The sequence below is a fragment of the Dermacentor albipictus genome, chromosome 9 (assembly GCF_038994185.2).
Source record: "Dermacentor albipictus isolate Rhodes 1998 colony chromosome 9, USDA_Dalb.pri_finalv2, whole genome shotgun sequence".
Lineage (NCBI taxonomy): Eukaryota > Metazoa > Arthropoda > Arachnida > Ixodida > Ixodidae > Dermacentor > Dermacentor albipictus.
Genome location: NC_091829.1, coordinates 116927861 through 116947904, shown reverse-complemented (window position 1 = coordinate 116947904; position 20044 = coordinate 116927861). Strand labels below are relative to the sequence as shown.

General features: G+C 44.4%; 1 protein-coding gene and 1 long non-coding RNA gene across 2 annotated transcripts in view; both read left to right on the top strand.

The window, feature by feature from the left end:
* Positions 1–15336, top strand: part of LOC139049637 ((3R)-3-hydroxyacyl-CoA dehydrogenase-like) — a 50905-nt gene extending 35569 nt beyond the window's left edge. Inside the window, exon 3 of the mRNA XM_070525286.1 lies at positions 11673–15336. Coding sequence (XP_070381387.1) covers positions 11673–12089 — 417 coding nt within the window. The 3' untranslated portion in view covers positions 12090–15336. The remainder of the gene's footprint in view (positions 1–11672) is intronic.
* Positions 1622–6341, top strand: LOC139049638 (uncharacterized). The gene is made up of 4 exons (XR_011508450.1): positions 1622–1860; positions 2715–2813; positions 3783–3910; positions 5959–6341. It is a non-coding gene; the product is annotated as an uncharacterized lncRNA (long non-coding RNA).
* Positions 15337–20044: the final 4708 nt, after the last annotated feature.

Genomic DNA, 20044 nt, shown 5'->3' with positions numbered 1-20044 from the left:
TTACGTCGCAAATACTTTCGTCTCTGTCTTTTTCATAGAATATGCTAATTTAGCCCTTCTCGTAAAGAAAATCTTTTCACCACACCAAGTTCTCGTCTCGCATCGACCATCAACACAAAATTGATGTGCCATTCTTCCTTTTTGCCAAGATAAGCCACTGAATGCAATCGTCTTCCCGCCTCCACAGTCTCAATTTGTGACACCACTAATTCAAGGTCGCCGTTCAAATTATCTTATGGTTTGATTTTCTAGTCTTGCGTTGCATTGCAATTATTGCATATTTTCACCACTCCTTTCTGTTGTGCCTACTAGGCCTTGAATGTATGTATAATAAATAAATAAAATGGGAAGTCATCACCGTCTTGTATGACGTCAGTAGTGATACAGAAGGTAGTAAATACAACAACGTTAATTATGAGCAATTAAGGGTAAATAATGTGAATAAGGGTGGAATAAATTGCATTAAGGTTCGTACAAACTATAGCACGGTGGATTACGGGAGATTAAGGTAGAACTGTGAAGAACACGTGACAATGTATGATCGAACGTATCATGGTCACGTGACAATTGCAGGTGTAGATGCGTGAAGGGATTAGGTTTTCGCATTCCTAAGTGACTGTCGATATTTCTTCAAGGATTCTGATGTTACTGGCATGACGGCCACTCCAAAAATGTATCATCCAGAAAAAGAACGCCCTTTCACTTACAATTCCATTATCATTATTTTTCGTGCTCCCAGGAATATTAACATGCAAATAAACACTTCAAGAAAAACTGCAGTAGCAGAGCGAAAACACGAGAGCAACTTCCGCAATTCTGCACTAATATTCCGGTGCCCTTAATAGCCCAACAAAAAGTGGTGAAATGGAAGAAGCTGTTTGGATACATTTCTGAACAAACAGGGACGTGCTGTTAGACGAGCCTCTGCTGTACAATGGCATCAACGTACAATTTGCATGGTGAATCCATAAAGAAGACTTATAGAGGCGAGATCACGTTGGAAGTTCTCAAACCCGAATTGCCACGTACCTTGCCTAATTCATTCAGAGGTTTACTAAGCTACTGATCTGCTTTCTAAGTGCATCCTCAAATACAGTTTGTAAGGCTGAGCCTATATATTAAGGGCTGGTGTCATCAAAGCTGTAATTTCTTATCCAGAGCATACGCACTTGCAAACGCAGTCTTCAGTCTCCTCATGAATGTTTACGCGTCGCTGTCGCACGTCCAAGATGTGAGCGTCTTTATCGCTGAAACTACGCTGTGACCTCGCAAAGTTACTTCGTTCGGACGCAGCAAATCATCTAATCGCACCAGCAGAAGAGCGCCGATCGTCTCGCTCACGGTCCCGATTTGTGTACTGTACCCTCAGTGATGCAGCACAAACTGCGCCCCCCACCCCAAAATAATATGCTCAGCACGAAACGTAGTAGCAACTACCCACCTCACCGCTCTATTTAGAGAGCACAACGAAGCAGCAGCAAACAGGCGGCCATGCGAGCAAGCAAACCTGCCAGAATAAACGTTCAATTTGCGCGACCGCCCCATGCCCAATGAAAAGCGACCGGAAGTGACGGCCGACGCTGTACCATCACTTCGGCGCGCGGCAGGACGGGAAGGCGGAAGCTGCGCCATCATGCTCGTTTTCGCGTGCGTTCGCGTCGCGCGCTGTGCGAAATAATTTTAAACGTGTGATTAGTTTTGCGCGCGGGGTAGAAAAAGATGTGGCCCTTGCTTTGTGTATTACTCGTGCCCCACTTCAAAGCAAAGCGTTCGTACGCACTGGAAGATGGATCCACGAAGGCTGAAACGAGAAGTTGCAACGTGCCCGGTCGGTAGTACTGGCATGACGGAAATTTTCAGGCAAGTGCCCGTTTATTTGGTATTTGTTTTGTTCGCTTTAGAAATATCTCACTGTGATCTCGTAGCATAATTCATAATTCGCTAATGTAAGAGCAGCTGCACTCCTACTAGGGCAAGTGAACTACCTCGGTCGCGTCCCGTGTGACTAATGTTTGTCAAATCTACATCGGGCGTGGTGCGCCTGCATAGTTACGCTTTGTTTCTCAGCGCTTGAGCGTTCATTGATGTGATTCTCTTGTGCGTTCAGCGCGGCTGCTTGTAATACGGTCGTTCGCACTTCAGTTAAATGTGGTCGACCACTTTTGCGTCGCGTAGAAAAGGGACGACTGGCTTTGCCACCTTTCGAAAGAACCGGCGCGGTATTGGTTCTCCCTGATGCGGTCGCGTGCTGCTGTTGCTGCTTGCCGGACGCCTTCAGCATTTTTTCTGCTCGCTTTGTCTGTGCGTGTGCGCGGGCTCGCGCTCGGCTCGATTTGTGTGTGCGTGTGTGCGCTCAGCTCAGCTCGCTTTGTGTGTGTGTGCGTGCGTGCGCTCGGCTCGCTGTGTGTGCGCGCGCGCGTGCAGTACATGCCGGTTTGTATGGGCCGGCGTGTTTGCGCGTGTCTAGTGCGTACGTGTTTTGTGAGTGCGTTGTCTGTGGGTTGCTGTGTGTGCGTGCACGTGTTAGCGTGTCTGCCTGCATGCATATATGTGTGCTTCTTTGTGTGCATCAATGTGCGCGTGCGCGCTTTTGTGTCTGCGCTTTGAGAGTGCGTATACTTGCGTGTGCGTGTGAGTGTGTTTTGTGTGCGTGCGTATGTATTGCATGAGGCCGGTAGTTTTACTCGCAACAAAACTCTTCCGATTTGGTGCAGCGAGTGTTCCCGCCTGAAAGCCGAGTTTGGTTTCAAGCCACCCTGGACAACTGCTGTATGAGGCGCCGTTTCTCGGGAGCACCAGTGGGAAGGCGCCAAGTATACGATTCGTCCTTTTTCCTCCCATGCCCTGATGAATCGATATCCTTGATTGTTATTGTGAAAGGAACATTACATCCAGAGCATAAATAAATGATTAGGAATCTGGTAGTGTGTTTCGCCATTACACTAGTTCCAATCTTAAAGACGTGGATTTCCCATTAGCCCACATTTCTTTTGATGCAGACAACCGCTGAAATTGTTAGCGGCAGGTTATTCGAGACGTTCTACGTATATAGCAATTGTCTTCAGGAGCTTTAATGAATTTTGAAAATTTGAAGTGTTGTGCTTTAGAGGTATCATATACAAGCTTTAGGTCTCCGGGTAATTTGCATGCCCTTCGAGAGCTGTCACCTATAGCCCTATTCAAATTCGTAACTACAGTTTGGAGCACTGGGGAAGCTAGAAGGCTTGTCCTGGCTCTCGAGAAAGTGTTTAAGCTGGAGGTGTAGGTTGAGGAGTTTGGGGTTGGTAACACAAAGGATTTTTTATGCCTTAGCAGTAGGAGTGACACAGGATAAAAAAAAAGTATGTGTGTCAAGCGTAGGAGCTGCTCATGTGATGGAGGCATGTGTGTGCGTGTGTGTGTGCGCCCATGCATGCGTGCGTGCGTGTGAATTCGCTCCTCAAAAGGGAGTATGTGTGTAAGTGAGCTACCTCATTGCTGGTCTGTTTGCCAAGAATCGGCAAGAAAACACAATAATCAATTTAACTTGAAATAATAAACTTCAAAGCATACTGGCGTACTGGCGACAGCAGCATTTGAGCATACAAGCATGCAGCTGTGTGACAATCTTAATGCATGACTGCAACATCTGGAAGGAGGCTTGCTTCTTCTTCAGAAAGCAGCACAAAGTCCATATTCTTGGCTTTTCTCGTGCAAACCAAAACGAGGCTCATTGCCAATGATCTTGCCTTTTGCTCTAATAGCATTTGTTTATCTTGTACTTAGAGCGTCGTTTCTCGCAGGTCATGCAGATGGCAGCAGCAATTTCACAATGCCCAGCCTTGGCGCCCCCCATCAAGAGCAAGCCACTTGCGTTCGCCTTCAGACAGATGGTTAATGTCTTCTTGAAAGCGGTTGAGAAGACAACATTGTAAGTAGATATAGTTGTGTAGTGTAATATAATAAGTCAAGTTATAATTTAAAACTCAGGCTCCTTGGCCGCCTAAGCTTGATATGATGTGCAGTTGTCTGTGGTTGTAAATATTGCCGATGGTACAGTGCATACTGCAAGTATGACTGCTGATCCAAACTATACATTTGCATTTTCTTGATGGTCTTTCATAATGAGGATTTTCTTTGTGCAAGAATATTCACAGAATGCCGGGGCATTGTAGCATCATATTCTTTATTGTGCATTCACTGCTAATTTCGTATGACCTTCCTGCTACCAATTTATTTGCAGGTAAGGAATATTTGTTTACTCTCTGCAATGAGCTTGTTATTTGCTCATTGCATTACACTCTTCTACCTTTAATTTATTCCCATATAATTATCAATACCTTAAAATTTCAGCTGTTTTTATTTTGAATACAATATCAAAATCAAAATGCACCGGATTGCAATCTAGACTGCAAGGGATTTGAAGAAATTACAAGAAACCAGGACCTCTCGGGAGCGTTAAAAAAACGTTTCCGCAGGTAATGTGCCTAATTGTACTGATCTAGCTGCTCATGAAAATTGCAAGCATATTTCATTTCACACAGTTTTGCAGGATATAACAGGCCTATCATAGTCTCTAAGCACAACCTTACCTCATTTGCATCATGACAATGTCTCATGCTTAATTTGGGACAAGTTTTGAAAAATGAATGTTTCATAATTTTGAAACTACACAAAGTATTGGTTGAGGCTAGACAGTTTTCAAACAACTTGACCATGTTGAACCTAGCCATTACAGGACGGAAAAAAAACATGCACAGGAGCACTCATTCAAGGAAATGTGCTGCTTGGGGTCATTTTCCACATGGCAAAATGTACTTTTAAGCGAGAGAGGGCAGGTAGCCAATTTACAACCATTGTGACTCATGCGGGTAGTAGCAACACAGGATGAGAAATGGTTGTGTCTCTGAGGTTCATTGAATATGTGAAAACTCATGCAGTACCCCCCGCCTTTGAGGGGTAACCGTGCAATATGATTTGGGCAAGAAAGACGATTGTTCTAGGAGACAAGAAATTTCAGGCTCTAGTTGAGAGGCTACAGAAAGAAGGACCATGTAAATAGTCACAGATTAACATAACCTGCGTCGGAGGGGCATCACAGTTTAGAGCATGAAGTGGGAGCATGAGGAAGGATCATAAGTTCAAATAAAGGAATACTACTTGTCAGTGCATTGCCAAGCTAACCCGTTGAAAGAAGGGGGCGTGCTCTAAGAAAAATAGTTGACAACACATGCTAAATTTTTGAGGAAAGTATGCCAAAATGCCAATTCTTACTAAATTAGTAAATAAGAAATACACGATAAATTTTAGGATGCAGAAAGTGTCTAATAAACTGCATTGGAGAGTTGGATATTGTTGAGCTGGATGCATGTATTGCAGGGGCAAATGAGAATGCCAGTGGGGATTCCCTCATTTTCATTTTGTATGCCCTCTCTGGAAAACAGTACTCTTTGTCTCCTAGTGTAATAATGTATAAAAACAGTCATTGTTTAATGCCTTGTGCATTTCACTCTTATTGTGCCATGTCCCGTAAGCTTCTCACCTGCAGTACTTATAAAGTGTAATGCAGATATATTGCAGATTTCATAATGTCAATTTTGTATTAAGGTCACATACATACTCTTGGACAAATGTCTCTTGTTGAGAGATGTCATTGGTAGTCTTTAAATTTTATTCACTCTTATTTTCTATGGTGAAAAGGCTACTGTAAATTTATGTTTTTGCTGCTGTATGTGCCTTGTGTTCACAATGACATAGTGGTTTAGCATTCACAGTAGCATGCAATTCCTTAATTTGCAAAATAGAAACTTCTACCTTTCACTTCTCTTGCCCAGTTGCCTGAGTGGTGCATTCTGCCCAGTCACATTAATTAAGTTTGTTACTTTGAGGAGCTTGTTGCTTTATCAAATTTTCCGCAAAGTACATGTGTAATTGCACGGACTTAATTCTCATGATTCTCTTCTTATTTTGCTAATGCAGGATGCAAGATTCCAGCAATGCCATGTGCTGCGTTGGTCAAGATGCTGAGAGAATGGAGTCCCTGGACCTCGTGGTTAACCGTGAACATTTCTTTTTCTTTTGGAAAGCTAAAGGCCATTTGCTGCATCACTTGCATTTTTGCAGCTCAGATGTGTGCTATATTTTTCTAATTTTGAATTAATATTGGCTGTTCAGTATAAAAAATGACGTACAGTGTGAAGGACAAAAACTGCGACAGACACACTCCACTCACTTTCAACAATATTTTATTGCGTTGCCACATCGTGTGTGTATACACAAGAGGGGTCATGCGCAGAAAATGAAAGCCAGTCACAAGGGGTGTTCTAACAGCAAGTCATTGTAAAAAGAACATGGTCACTTGAAAAAAAAAACATCACAATTTCTATCTGTTTAGATACAAAATATCACTAGGGGTCAGCGTGATAGAGGGGGCACTAACGCACACACTATCCAGTTTTCTGGTGAAATCAGCTTCAATAATTTACCGGGTGAGCTGTGTCTCGCTAAAACTTCCATATCTTCAAAGAGGGCCATGCAACCGCAGTCCCGGCAATGAATGCCCAAGTGGCCTTGAACAGTGTTATTGACGTTGTTATAGTGCTCTCTTAAACGATCATTTAGGCGCCTGCCTGTCTGTCCAATATAAACCACATTCGTTGCACACATCGCAAAGCGTTTTCTGTGCCCGGCAGAGCAACAACTCTGACGCGATTTAGGCGCGTTTACACGCTTACAGAGCCTTGCCAGCTTTTCTGGGGCTGAGAAAGGGACTGTGATTCCTGCAGGTTCCCCAATCTTTTTTAGCCTATGGGAGACATCATGAACATAAGGTAGCAATGCAAACCTGTGTCTTTCAATCGGCTGGTTCCTTGACCGAGTGCGCTCATCATGTTTTGTGCACTTCAGAAGCTGTTCCGCTATGGCTGAAATTAAGGCCAAAGGGTAGCCAACCCAAGAAAGGCAATCAACCTGTGCAGCAACACTATGTTGCATCTCGTGTGAGTAAGATTTATTGAGGCTGTTAAGGAGGCAAAGCTTTACAATATCTCATTTGACTGTTGGACAGACAGGCAGGCGCCTAAACAATCATTTACCTCCATAACGTCCAATCACGTCCATAACAACCAAGATTGGATAACTCCAATCAACGTCCATAACACTGTTCAAGGCCACTTCGGCATCGATTGCTGGGACTGCGGCTGCGTGCCCCTCTTTGAAGGTACGGAAGCTTTAGCGAGACACAGGTCATCCGGGTAACTATAGAAGCAGATTCCACTAGAAAACTGGTTAGTGTGTGCGTTAGTGACCCCTCTATCGTGCTGACTCCTAGTGAAGTCTTGTATCTCAACAGATAGAAATTCTAATGTTTATTTTTTTCAAAGGACGATTTCTTAGTACAGTCACTTGCTGTTGGACACCCCTTGTGACTCATATTCTGCGCATGCCCGCTTTTGTACATATACACATGATGTGGCAACGTAATAAAATATTGTTGGAAGTCAGTGCAGTCTGTCATCTCTCGCAGTTCTTGTCATTCAAGCTGTACATAATTTTGTCTCATTCATTGCAAACTATCCCAAGAAACTACCCTTGTTCAGTATAATTATAATGTTTGATACGACTATTTGCTGGCAAATGTTAACAGTGTGATATTTAACTTGAACTTTTGCATGGCTGCCTATGCCTGTGTTCTTTTAGTAACCAGAGTATGGCTAATTTATTAAACCATATTTGCTAATTTGCATGCTGACATGCTACAGCACGCTTCAATCTTGAATTTCTGCATCTAAGTGCAAATAATTTAGAAATTTACTATGTATTTTAAAACACTGTCCACATTTTGTGCTCAGCAAAATCGTTTAATCAACAGTGGTTTGTTTTTATCAGGCCTCCTACTGCACTTTGCACCCAGGCACTAGTAGATGTGGAATATGCACTCTTTTGATTTATAGTAAGAAAAGAACCTATTTTCAAACTACATATTGTATATGTACCAGTGCCTTTGAGTTACAAAACAAAAATTTATAGAAACTGGTATTGTAGTTATAAAAACCGCTACACGGTGCCTTTAGCCCAGAGAACTCTTGTTTCACAAAAGAGGACAAACTATGTAGGCACTAAAAAATTCTACGTATTTTTGTGCTCAAGTAATCTTGTTGGAAATAGAAAATTAGCAATGAGGCTCCTGGCCCAAACCTCACTTAAAGCATGTCTATGCTTGGAAAGTATTGTTTCAGTCTGAAAAATGTTGGCCAGTTATGCTTTACATCGACTTTCCAAACTTTTCATAATGCTTTGTGATTACATTAGTGTACAAAATAACAGGTGTCTTTCTTGTGCGTTTGCTCTGCATTTCAATTGCTTCCCTAATTCACCTGTGCAATATGCCTTTTTTTTAAGGCATCAAAACTTGAATTTTCGTTCACTGGAGCCTAATACTAAAAATTTATTCCTTTATGTGGCCCAAAACACTGCAATCAACCCAGGCTATTTCAGTGCCGCTATACATAGTTTCTTCTCTAATAACAGATTTGATCAATACATATATTTTAGATACCTTTATGGGAAATGTACATGTTCTTGTACTTACCGATGTGTTTGGTGATTGTGCATGTTTATATTTCATGTGATTTATGTATATGTTGTACTCTGTATTGCTGCATGCAATAAATATATTTGCATTTTCTTGAAAATGCAGCACATATCTTACCAGTCTGTGTTGCATGTTATTTGAATATGGAAATCGTGATAACCTCGGTGTTCATATACATGCCCAAAAGTGTCAAGTTTGCTAGCTTGTATTTGTGCAGTGAAGACAGGTTTTCCAATATACACCATGAATTACTAATATGTAATGTGATCCACACGGATAGGTGTTGTGTATGCCCATCGAAGCTTTAAGGCCGGCTGTTCGACGGTGCGTTTGGTAGCCGAACTTGAACCTTCTGGCACACGCAATAGTTGCGCGTGGATCGCTGTACATAGTAGTAATTGAAGGTGTGTACTGCCGAACCTGCCTTCCATACACGCTAGAAATAAGGGTGTACACCCTTCCAACACCCACACAGATGGGTGTTAATTTGGACGAGCAAATACCCTAAATTTATTTTGCTGGACACCCTTCCTCTAGGGTGCTATAATGGCACCCCAACTGTAGGGTGTAGACAACAGCACCCTTAGGGTGTTCGTCTGGCGACAAACTGATTTACACCCTTAAGGGTGTTAAAATGTTTAGTGTGTACTTACGAATTTCGTTTGTGTATGTTCTAGCCATTGTTAATCAATTTCTCCTTCAATAAGAATTCTTTCTGGTAGCTGTGGTGATTCTTGATGTGCCTTAAATTCAATTTACCTTGCGTTTCACATATATTTTGCACAAACCTTGCATAAGTACTATTTTTGCAATAAAGTGTTGGCTTGTGATATGCTCCTTTCATGTGCCCTTGGCACAAAAATCTTGGCATCACCGATTGTCAAGACGCGCCCATTTCTTAGCGGAACGTCATTCCCACTTCGTTTATAAACATCCCTGCTGCATACCAAAAGCGGCATTGAGAATTCATTTTCGTGGGCATGTGCATTTTCAGGGATTTGGTCAAGGATGCGTCGGCCTCTATAGGCAAGAGTGCTTGGCACTGTGCCAGGAACTCAGTAGCACTAGACACCGACGCTTCGACTCATTTGGAAACCGCGAAAACGAGCTTCAGAGTATCGTAAACCTTTAAAGGCTACTTGTAGGCCAGCTATGAGATAACATCTTAAAAGCGATTAGAGATCATATATGAAGAGCCATGGCAAAGGGATTATTTATGTCTTTCCCAAACTTATTTCAAGACCAGCTTTTCGAATACGTTGTGAAGAGCTGCTCTAGGTGGTCCTAAAAAAGGTAATCAAGCCGTACATTAGCAGGCATATACGACGTTTTACCAACGAAGTTCTCTTACTCGTCTCTTCTTTAAACCATTTCTTTCGTCTCAGATAAACGATACAGAAACGTTATGTATCTCTTTGTGCTACCTGGGAGCTTGTCCGCATCGAGACAAATATCCGTGATGCCTTTGCGCACAAATAGTTTTTCTGATCAGTACTTTTAGGCATGGAAAAAGCATATGATACTACTTAGCGTTTCGGAATCCTTTGTGATCTAGCTGGAATCTGCGTCCGAGGCAACTTGCTAAACGTTAATCAAAGTTATCTGTCCAACCACACATTGCGTGCTCCGATTGGTAACGTCCTGTCTCGTCTATATACTCAGGAGACTGGTGTGTCACTGGGCGAATGGCTGAGCTGCACTCTATTTTTCAAAAGAATGAACTCTCTCCAAAATGTCACACCACGTACAATCTTTTATTCAGTATATGTATATGACATCCAACTAGGTTTGAAGTCATGTAAGCTTATTGTCTGTGAGCGACAAGTGCTGCTTGGCCTGAATAAATTTTCTAAATGAGTTGCTTACGCAGCAGTAGCACCAGCATTTTATATATCCAGTACATGGAACCCACATACGTGTATTTTTACAGGGGAAGCGTACTCAACGCTCTCTGCAGTAAAGCACATCAAGCAAATGAATCTCACTAGGGCTATTGCGTTCACAGACTCATTGAGTGTAGTTTGAGCCCTAATGAATCTACGAAAGCATAAGAAATCACCATGGTTAATGAGCTGTATACATTGCTATGTTCTGCTTATAATGCTAAACAAGTGACCATGCTATGTCGGGCACCTGGCCACTGTGGCATAAAAGGCAATGAAACTGCTGACGAGAAAGCTACCTCAGTAGCTTTTAGCCACACGGACACAAACATACCCATCCCAGCCACAGATCTTAAACCATACTTGCGCCACAAGCTGAACATCCACTAGCAGAAACAGTGGAATACTCAGATATCCAATAAACTGCACTTGATCAAATCAAAATTAGGACAGTAAATATCTGAGGGAACATCACGGTAGAACTAAGTGCTCCTTTGCCTATTCAGAATAGCACACACTTAGGTCATTTGCTCTTATTGGGTAGATTGAGTAGATGTCTCATTTGGCCTTTATTAATTACTTCCCTCCACCTTGCGTGTTTCCGCAGAACTATTACGTCAAACGCATCCCTTCTATGCGCCGCAGCAGAGCGCAGCGAGTATCCACTTGATGCCATCACAAGGGCAGCCCAAGCCCGCGAAATTTCCCGCGCTCGCCTCCTGACCTCACAAGAGAAGCAACGGCGTTTGTACGATCGCCAACAGAGAGACGACCACTCTTCGCGTGGATCTCTGCTACTCCTGTGGTCCTCGACTCGTCCTGTTGGCCTGTGAGAAAAATACCTGTCTTGGTACACAGGCCCATATCGAGTGCTGCGTGCCGTGACTCCAGTTACGTAGCAAATCGCCCCAGTCAGTACCAGTGCCTCATCTGTCACATGTCACACGCCTCAAACCGTACTACTCTGTTGTTATCACCGATAGTTAGACGTACTGGTGCGGTGCTTCTGCCGCCGGGGAGAAATGATAGATGCATATTGCGGATTTCTTGTGGACGATACTCGCGGGCGCCCCAACGAAGAGGATGTACGCACTCTGGCTCTTGAGCTGCCGGCTGAACTGGCCAGCGCTGCAGTTATGCTTTGTAAATATACTTTCTAAATAGTCTCCAGTTCTTAGTCCTTCGCTCGCGTATCAATATTATGCATTCATTCGCAGGGCGCATTCCTGGTGACCCGCGCTGCTGGCCGCGAGATGATTCGTAGAGCAAAGGAGCTGCCCGAAGGAGGCGCATCGATCGTGAATATATCCACCATCGCGGCCAAGGGCGGCTGGTTGAATGCTTCGGCGTACACCGCTTCTAAGGCCGGCGTCATTGCACTCACCAAGTCTGCGGCGCAGGAACTGGCAGAGCACGGCATCCGCTGCAACACAGTGCTTCCTGGGTGGACCGATACACCCATGACAGCGTCCCTGCCCGACGAACAGAAGGCCGCTGTCTGCTCAATGGCGGCTCTCAAAAGGGCCGCTCATTCTCGCGAGATCGCTGAGGCCGTCAAGTTCCTCTGCTCACCCACGGCTAGCTCATACGTAACGGGAGCCGCGCTAGAAGTCGCCGGTGGGCTGAAAATGTGATTTTCTGTCTAAGCAGTGGTTTAGTTCCGTTTATTCAAGGATCCCGGCAAGCGAGAGCTGCGCCACCTTTGCCCGACCCTAGCGTGCATGTGCGAGTAGCGAGCGAGAAACGGGGGAGAGAAAAAGGGGGCAGGGGGACTTTCGCATCTCAAAATCTGCCTTCGCCTATAGGCACTGCACACGAGGGCACGCTTACCTCTATTTGACCCTACTTGGTGGTCATGCAAACTACACGAGAACAGTAGCTTAAATTGCGTCCAGACGAGATTACAGCAGCCTATATAAAGTCCGTTATGGCGAGGCATACGATACAAATAATTCGCACTAACAGCGAGTCATTATTCCCTGGTCTGTAGCCGCCAAAGCGGCGTCTTTCTAACACATCAACCTGCGCTGCACGCCGGGTCGTTCCGCTCCCCTTTACGGTGACACGTTATTACTGAGACCCACTTAGCCACTTACTTAGAGGCCAGTAAAGAACTAATGGGAAAAATATATACATAACCACTGCCATATAGGAAGAACATTAGATCGATGTCATCACCATTAAGCCATCTGGTTCAATTTCCATCGACGAGAGACATTCCAAGGCTTCTTAAAATCAATTCATTAGGTTAAGAAAACAAAACCGATTGCCCGATTTCTAAATACGCCCTGACTTATAATTTTCCCAGTTATGTGCGATTCGTGCCTTTGACAAAAAAAGGCGCGTGTTTCTGCGTATGTGCACCTAGTCTTTACCCCACCAATAGCCGACTTCGGTGTAGCCTACCTTGCCTTTTAATCACATCTAATAACCAAAAAACAACAGCAAGACGTTGGGAACGACATGCACCAAAATTCCTCATTGCGTGCTTGCGTGCCACTGATCGCTTATGTAATGGTGTGTAGGTAGGGCACGCACGCACGCACGCACGCACGCACGCACGCAAGCACGCACGCACGCACGCACGCACACACACACACACACACAAACACACACACACACACACACACACAAATACAAGATAAGCACTCTTTCAAATAAGGGCTGCCAAGGCAAAAAATAAAATTGTGGGACCGCAACATTCATTATCACTGAAGCTGTTTGCATACATGAGCGGCATACATTATGAAAGCAGGCATTTCTTTAATACGGCGCCCGACTACGCTAACACGTGCGCCGCTGCAGTCACCGCATCTGCCATGCATAAGCCGCAACCACTGCTGCAGCAGCGCCGGCACCTACGACGTGCGTGACCTTATAACTACAAAAGCGCAGGCTAGGTGCCCACGCGTCGTCAGCGCGCTCTTTCCCCCTCTCAGTATTTGTCAACCTGGATTTAAAGCATATAAAGCGGATAAAGGCTAACTTTATGTATATATATATATATATATATACACACACATATACTGTTGCTCGCGCAACGTCGAATTTACGTGGAACTATTAGGACTCGAGACATCACAATTATTTTCGGAAGTAGGCGGACTGCTTGAAGCCTGCTTCACCTCCGCAGCGGGTCGGTTCGGTAGTGCACTCTCTGGGATCGGCCCACGCATTCCTGTCCAGGCGCCGTGATACAGATGTGCTGACGTAAGCGGATGAAAAAAAAAAACATAAAAATTTTTTTAACCAGGATAAAATTGAAAAGAATTGTCGCGCAGAAACTCCTCTGGAAGTTGTCTAAGTATGCGTAATCATTCTGGAACTTGCTCATATCCACGCAGCCTGGTGTGATTGTCAATGTTATGAAACTTCATCTCACTAGTATCAACCCTTATAAACCCTCATCGGTCGTTATGAAGCTTATCGACCAGGATTCGACCCCTATCTACTCTTGTCGGTCATTATCAACCTGGATATGCAGCGAAGCTGTTTCAAAACTACCCTTGCAAAGCTGAGGGGGGTATGCAATGCTTTATTGATGGTTCAGGTGCTTGTTTTCAGCTTGTTCTGCATTGAAACGTATGCTGCTGTGTGTTTTGTATGGGTGATACCAATGAATGCATGCCTCACTTTGCTGAGCGCATACGTGCGTATGAGCCATTGCATTTTAACGTAAAGGCGTTAAAGGCCCCGTGTCGCAGAAAATCCCGTGTCGGGATTTTCTACACTGCACTAAAGTTTTTCTCTCATTAAAGCTGCTCACACTTTGTATTAAATGCTTTGCAGTGTTATTCCACGGTAATTTGGGAATGTCAGCCCACAAACAAATGTCATGAAAGAAACACCAACAGAGCATGCCTGTTACGTCTTTTTCTTGCTTACGTGGTTATGAGCGATTGCTTACGGTGAACGAGCCACTGTTTAGGGGAGTATGAGCCATTGCATTCGTCTTAGGTGTCAGACAGTATTCTCGTTTGGTCGGCATAGAAATGCTTATGCCTTTAAAACAGAGCTCCCCGCGGAATTCTTCTTTTGTATTGCGACTTCTTTCGACATATCTAAATAATTCTCTTAAAGGCTGTCTTCATCACCGTCATGCCGAGTGAGCAAAATCGTTGGCTACACCAACTCGATTTGCTTTGCTGAACTGTGTAGCAGCGACCATGCTTGATCGAAACTGAGAAATTTGATCCGAATCGGCTGCAATATTGATTCAATGTGACTGCGACACGACGGTGCTCTAACCTGCTCCAATCCATCCATCCACGAAGGCGTTTGCTTCAACCAACCCTCACCATCCCTCGCTTCTCGCGTACTGCAGGTGCCCCCTTATTCAGTGGCACAGGAAAGAAACTGGTCCGGGTTTAGAAGTGTGCACACAAAGATACGCAAAAGACTCCCAGGAGATCGCGTGAAAAAAAACTTGTGTACGTGTAGTCCGGAAGGCTTCGTCCGCTGCACAGCGAAGCATGACGCGTGAAGCGGAAATTATTCGGACACACATTGATAGAAATGTCCGTCTTGCTATGGTGTTAGGCTGCTGAGCACGAGGACGCGGGATCGAATCCCGGCCACGGCGGCCGCATTTCGATCGGGGCGAAATGCGAAAACACCCGTGTACTTAGGTTTAGGTGCACGTTAAAGAACCCCAGGTGGTCAAAATTTCCGGAGTCCTCCACTACGGCGTGCCTCATAATCAGAAAGTGGTTTTGGCACGTAAAACCCCATAATTTAAATGTCCGTCTTAACGCTTTGATGTGAAATGAATGCCTGGACGTGAAATAGTGCATAGATTTTGAACTCAGAAGCTCTGCTGGTACTTTTATGGTGCAATAATGTAATAGTTATATGTTCTAATAAATGTATCTTATATGTGTAACATGTGTGTCTGCTTCCTTCTACGTCCTCGTTCAGTCGCGCTTGCGTATTCTATCGTGATATCAGGCTGTTTTAGTTACGGCTGGACGGTGGCCACTGTCGAAACTCGTCGTGTTTTTGACTATGCAGGACGCCAGCATGAAAATTGTATCACTGACATTTGTTTTTTTTAAACTTAGCGGTTGTGCCACGCTTGCAACGGCTTTTGAACGTGTCGTGCCTCACGAGTGCTTTCAGGATATGTAATATTTAAGTTTGCTGAACTTTTATTTTGGTGTTGTCTATCTTATTGTGCGAAGAGGTAGTAATTGTGCCATCCAACTGCACCCAAATAAATAGCCCCAACGGTTTTGCCTTAGGCTAAGTTCACTTGCTTGGAGAAAAAGAAATCATGTGTAGGGCGTGAATCAGAATTTTGTATGGCATGTGAATAGAAAGGCCTCGTTTGGTTTTATGTGCGAGCACGCAAATCATCAACAATATGTTCATGGCAATTTATCCCTTTTTGGACACTCGGCAAGGCGCCACTCAGTAGGGGCCTATAACGAGCGCGTGCAAGCGCGTTCATTCAAGTGGTGTCGGAGTGTGTTGCAGGGGCAGCAATACAAATCAATTGGTTCTCTGTTTGCGCAACCCATTAAGTTGCAGTCAATTAAAAACACGCGATGTGGCACAATTTTGCTGTTGTTGAGACTATAGGGATGGTAATTGCTCAGCGGAGGAGCCACGTCTGGCGGTGCAGGTGTTGGATCAGCGAAGGCCGAGATACGGTCCCTATGCGCGAGATGCAGCTAATAGTGGCACGTGGATAGGCAAACAGTGCAAGGAATGCTCTCCCGCTGTGTCCAACGTCATCAACAGCAGCAATAAAGCGGGCAGGTTTGATATCGTGTGCATATGGCCATGCTGAATACAGGATCGGAAGGGCGAGTAGCTGTGCAAGTGAATGTATTTCCCTGCACCACCCCTGGTCTGTCTTCTTTTACCTTTTGCATGCTCTACTAAGTGTCGTAGAATTGAATGACTACTTGTCCGTAGAAATAAAAATCCTAAACTTGAGCCGTAGTAACCTCATTTCTTAGCAGAAACCCGAAGGATAGCACGCCTTTTAAGATACCTGTCCTTGAACTGTGCTATGAAATATATCGCTGTTAGCGTTCACCGCTTCCTAAGAGCATAACCTGGTCAGTCTAAAACGATATTAGTTACGACGCCATTACATTCTTTAGCCGATTTTGGAGACGGATGTCTAGAAAATAGTGTTTCTTGAGGAATGCGACAAGATTGGTTACGACAATCTCAGTTTCATTTCTTACATTTCCACTAGCAGTGAAAAACAAAAAATTAATTAGTGAAACTTTTTTACTGGTAAATGACACTGCGATTTCTCCTGAAAGCGCCCTTCACCTCTCCCAGAAATTCACTTGTATAAGTGGAATATTGATATCTGCAGCAAGTTATCTTCATAAAAGTTGTTGAAACTGAGAAAAAAGAAGGCGGTATGGTTCGCGTAGTGCATATCATTTTTAGCTGTAATAATTAACATGAAATGAAAGGAGAAAGACCTCATGGGTCATTGCAACAAGAAGTCTTTCGGAGGTGAACGTCTAGCTTGTCTATTGGCTGATCCCCGATTTTTCAATCCTTTTCAGGCGTTCAACTGTAATGTTGGCATGCTGACAGTATGATTATGATCAATACGAAGGTATTGCAGCAACATTAGCGTTCTAAAGCAAAGAAGGCAACCTATAGGATAATACGACCAATGCCGCTGGAAACGCACTTACGCACTTCAACAGCTAGTGCTGTAATATCCACCTAATTTTACGTTACGTGACTATGAAAGTGGACATGTGAATTGAAATGCTTCAATAAAATTCGATTTGCTTGCCTTAACACCCCCCTCCCCCCAAAAAAGAGATAAATCCAGTGAGCTAAACCAGTTTGAGCAGTTATTACTTCAAAGTGGACATTTAAAGCTAATCTGCGTCAAATACATCAGAAAATTACGGATGAGTGTCGGGGCTCTTTTAGAACGAAGGAAAAGCTGAGGACACAAGGCTGCGCCACTAATACAGATTAAAACCAAATGAATAATTAAGATGATATATGGCATTTGTTGGCACAAGGGAAAGCCTAATGGAAGCTACTTCTAGTTTAAAGATCTTGTGACCTCACACATTGTGGCAATATGTTTCGGCCAAGATTTCATTGGCGTTAGTAAATAATTCTATTCTTCCTTAGCGACCATTTGAAAGCAGAGACCACAGGACCCAGTTGGACACATTTTCACTAAGAAACGCCTCGAAAAACAAAAATTACTGGGGCACGATCATGCACATGCCTGTCACGATGACGAAGGATCGACAATGGAATGACCACCACGGCAAGAAGACGGCTGTATGACGACGCTAGAAGGACGATGAAAGCATGAGGACAAGGCATGACACCACGAGAATCACCACAACAAAATTAAGAACATGAAACAATCACGACGATATGACCACGACTACAGACGCTGACGACGCAATGACAACAATATCATGTCGACGACGATGTGACCACGACGGCATGATGACTATGGGATGACGACGACAGCGGCCGGAAGACATGTTGCCAATGGCGTGAGGATGTGTTCAGATAAGGCCAGGCTAAGGGTGTCCAGACTGTTAGTTTTCAGCGAAAGTTCTGTGTGAGGTGGGGGGGGGGCCGAAAATGCCTGCAAAAAAATCAACCTTCGTTTTTGGTTTTCGGTGTCTCACTTTCATTCCAGTAGCGGATTTTATTCTACCACCAGGGGAAGAACTTTCTCTCACCCTCATGTCAAGAGCCATCGTCGACGAAGACGCATTGGTTATACTGACACGTTTACTTGTTTTTCTTTATCCGACTGTTCCCGTTTATGAAAGGTTATCGCTCAGCGCAGGATGCACCTGTATCCTGAAGTCATCAGATGTATCGCAAGTTCCTTGAATGTTATCAATGGTTCTATCCGCTCTCTGTTGTGAACGGAGCTTACGTGAATCGATTGCATGTATACACGACACGAATTGTGAATTACTTTCTGGAACACACGTCACCAACAGTTACCCTGGAACATCCGATGAATCTTGTATAAAAGTTCACGCGATTGACCCGCTGGTCAGATGTTCGGCGATGGCCGACTGTGTTCGTCGCTATCGTTGTGCTTTGAGTCTAGCTTGCTTTTGTGGGCACATGTTCGCCCAGTGAAAAGTTGGTAACGCTATTGGCAGTTTTGCTGCTGTGTTTCTTGAGAGTCACTACTACGTGACAATGGCTTCTCGGCACTACATTTCTCGAGAACTCGCCATCGGCTCTTGCTTGGTCCGGTTCTCGTGCGGCTATGCCCACCTCAGCGCCTTTAACACGACTCCTCAGCCACTAGTACTACAGGAATGGTCTCCTATCGCCAGCCTCGCCGACGTTGTGCCAATATGTGTCGTCTTTGTTTCGCCTACTTCGTCCTTCACGCACTGTACGCCCGCATGGGGCTACTCTGATGATATTAAGGCCACTTTGAGTGAAGATTTCAGTCAAGAATTATGCCCTCCTCACCGTTTAAGTGATGCTTAACGCTTGTTCTGACGTTCCATTGCGAGGCTTGAGTTACGCCACCGTAACAACTCATCGAATTGTAACAGACGGCTCTCGCATCATTCATCGCCTCCCGTGCCATGTACCATTTTCAGAAGGAAAGCTTACGGAGAAAAAGTGAGCGACATGCTCACATTCAACGTTATCAGGTTTTCAGCAAGCCCTTGGCCTTCTTTTTTTTGCTTGTTAAAGAAAGGATCGTTCTGTGCATTTTCATCAATTATAGTGTGCTAAACAAAATGTCCGTAAGCAAGTCAATCCAATGCCTTGTATCAACGGCGCATTGGACACCTTACGAGGTGCCGAGTATTCTTCGAGCCTCAACTTGCACTCCGGATATTGTAAGCTTCCGATGCATGAGCCTGGTAAAGACGGCATTTGCTACACCTGATGGCCTTATGGTGATTAACGTGATGTCTTTTGGACTATGAAATATGGCAGCAACGTTTGAACGTATGATAGGTGGATTACTCCGTGGCTCAAAAAGGAAGACCAACTTTTGTTTTTTTGGACGACATTTTCATCTTCTCATTGAGGTTCTCCCAGCATCTACAGCGTCTTCACGAAGTTCCCACGTGCCTAGCAAAGGCTGGTCTCCACCTGAATACTAACGGTGTCGATTTGCAAGCCAAGACATTAAAGTATTGGGCCAGGTTGTTAGTAAACATGGCATTTAGCCTGAATACAATGATATCGCAGCAATGTTGCAATTTACGCCACCCAGCAAACTTGAAGACCTCCGCAACTTTCCGGACCAAGCGTCTTGTTTCCGCCGCTTTGTGGATGACTTAACCACTATCACTGCTCCTCTTCGGACTTCGAGCATGTCCTTTGTGTCGTCGGACAACTGTGGACAACTGTGAAACATCCTCAGGCGATGTTTTGCATTAGGGCCGATGGTCCGTCATTTCGATGCAATCACCTTTACTATTCTACACACTGAAGTAAGTGGGCATGGAATTGGCGCCGTCCTGCTGCAGTGTAACCAGAAGTCTGAAAAGGAAGTCGTGTTTTATGTAAGTCGTAGTCATTTTCCTGCCGAGCGCAAATGCACCATAACGGAACAGGAAGGCCTCGCCATCGTGTGGTCGATG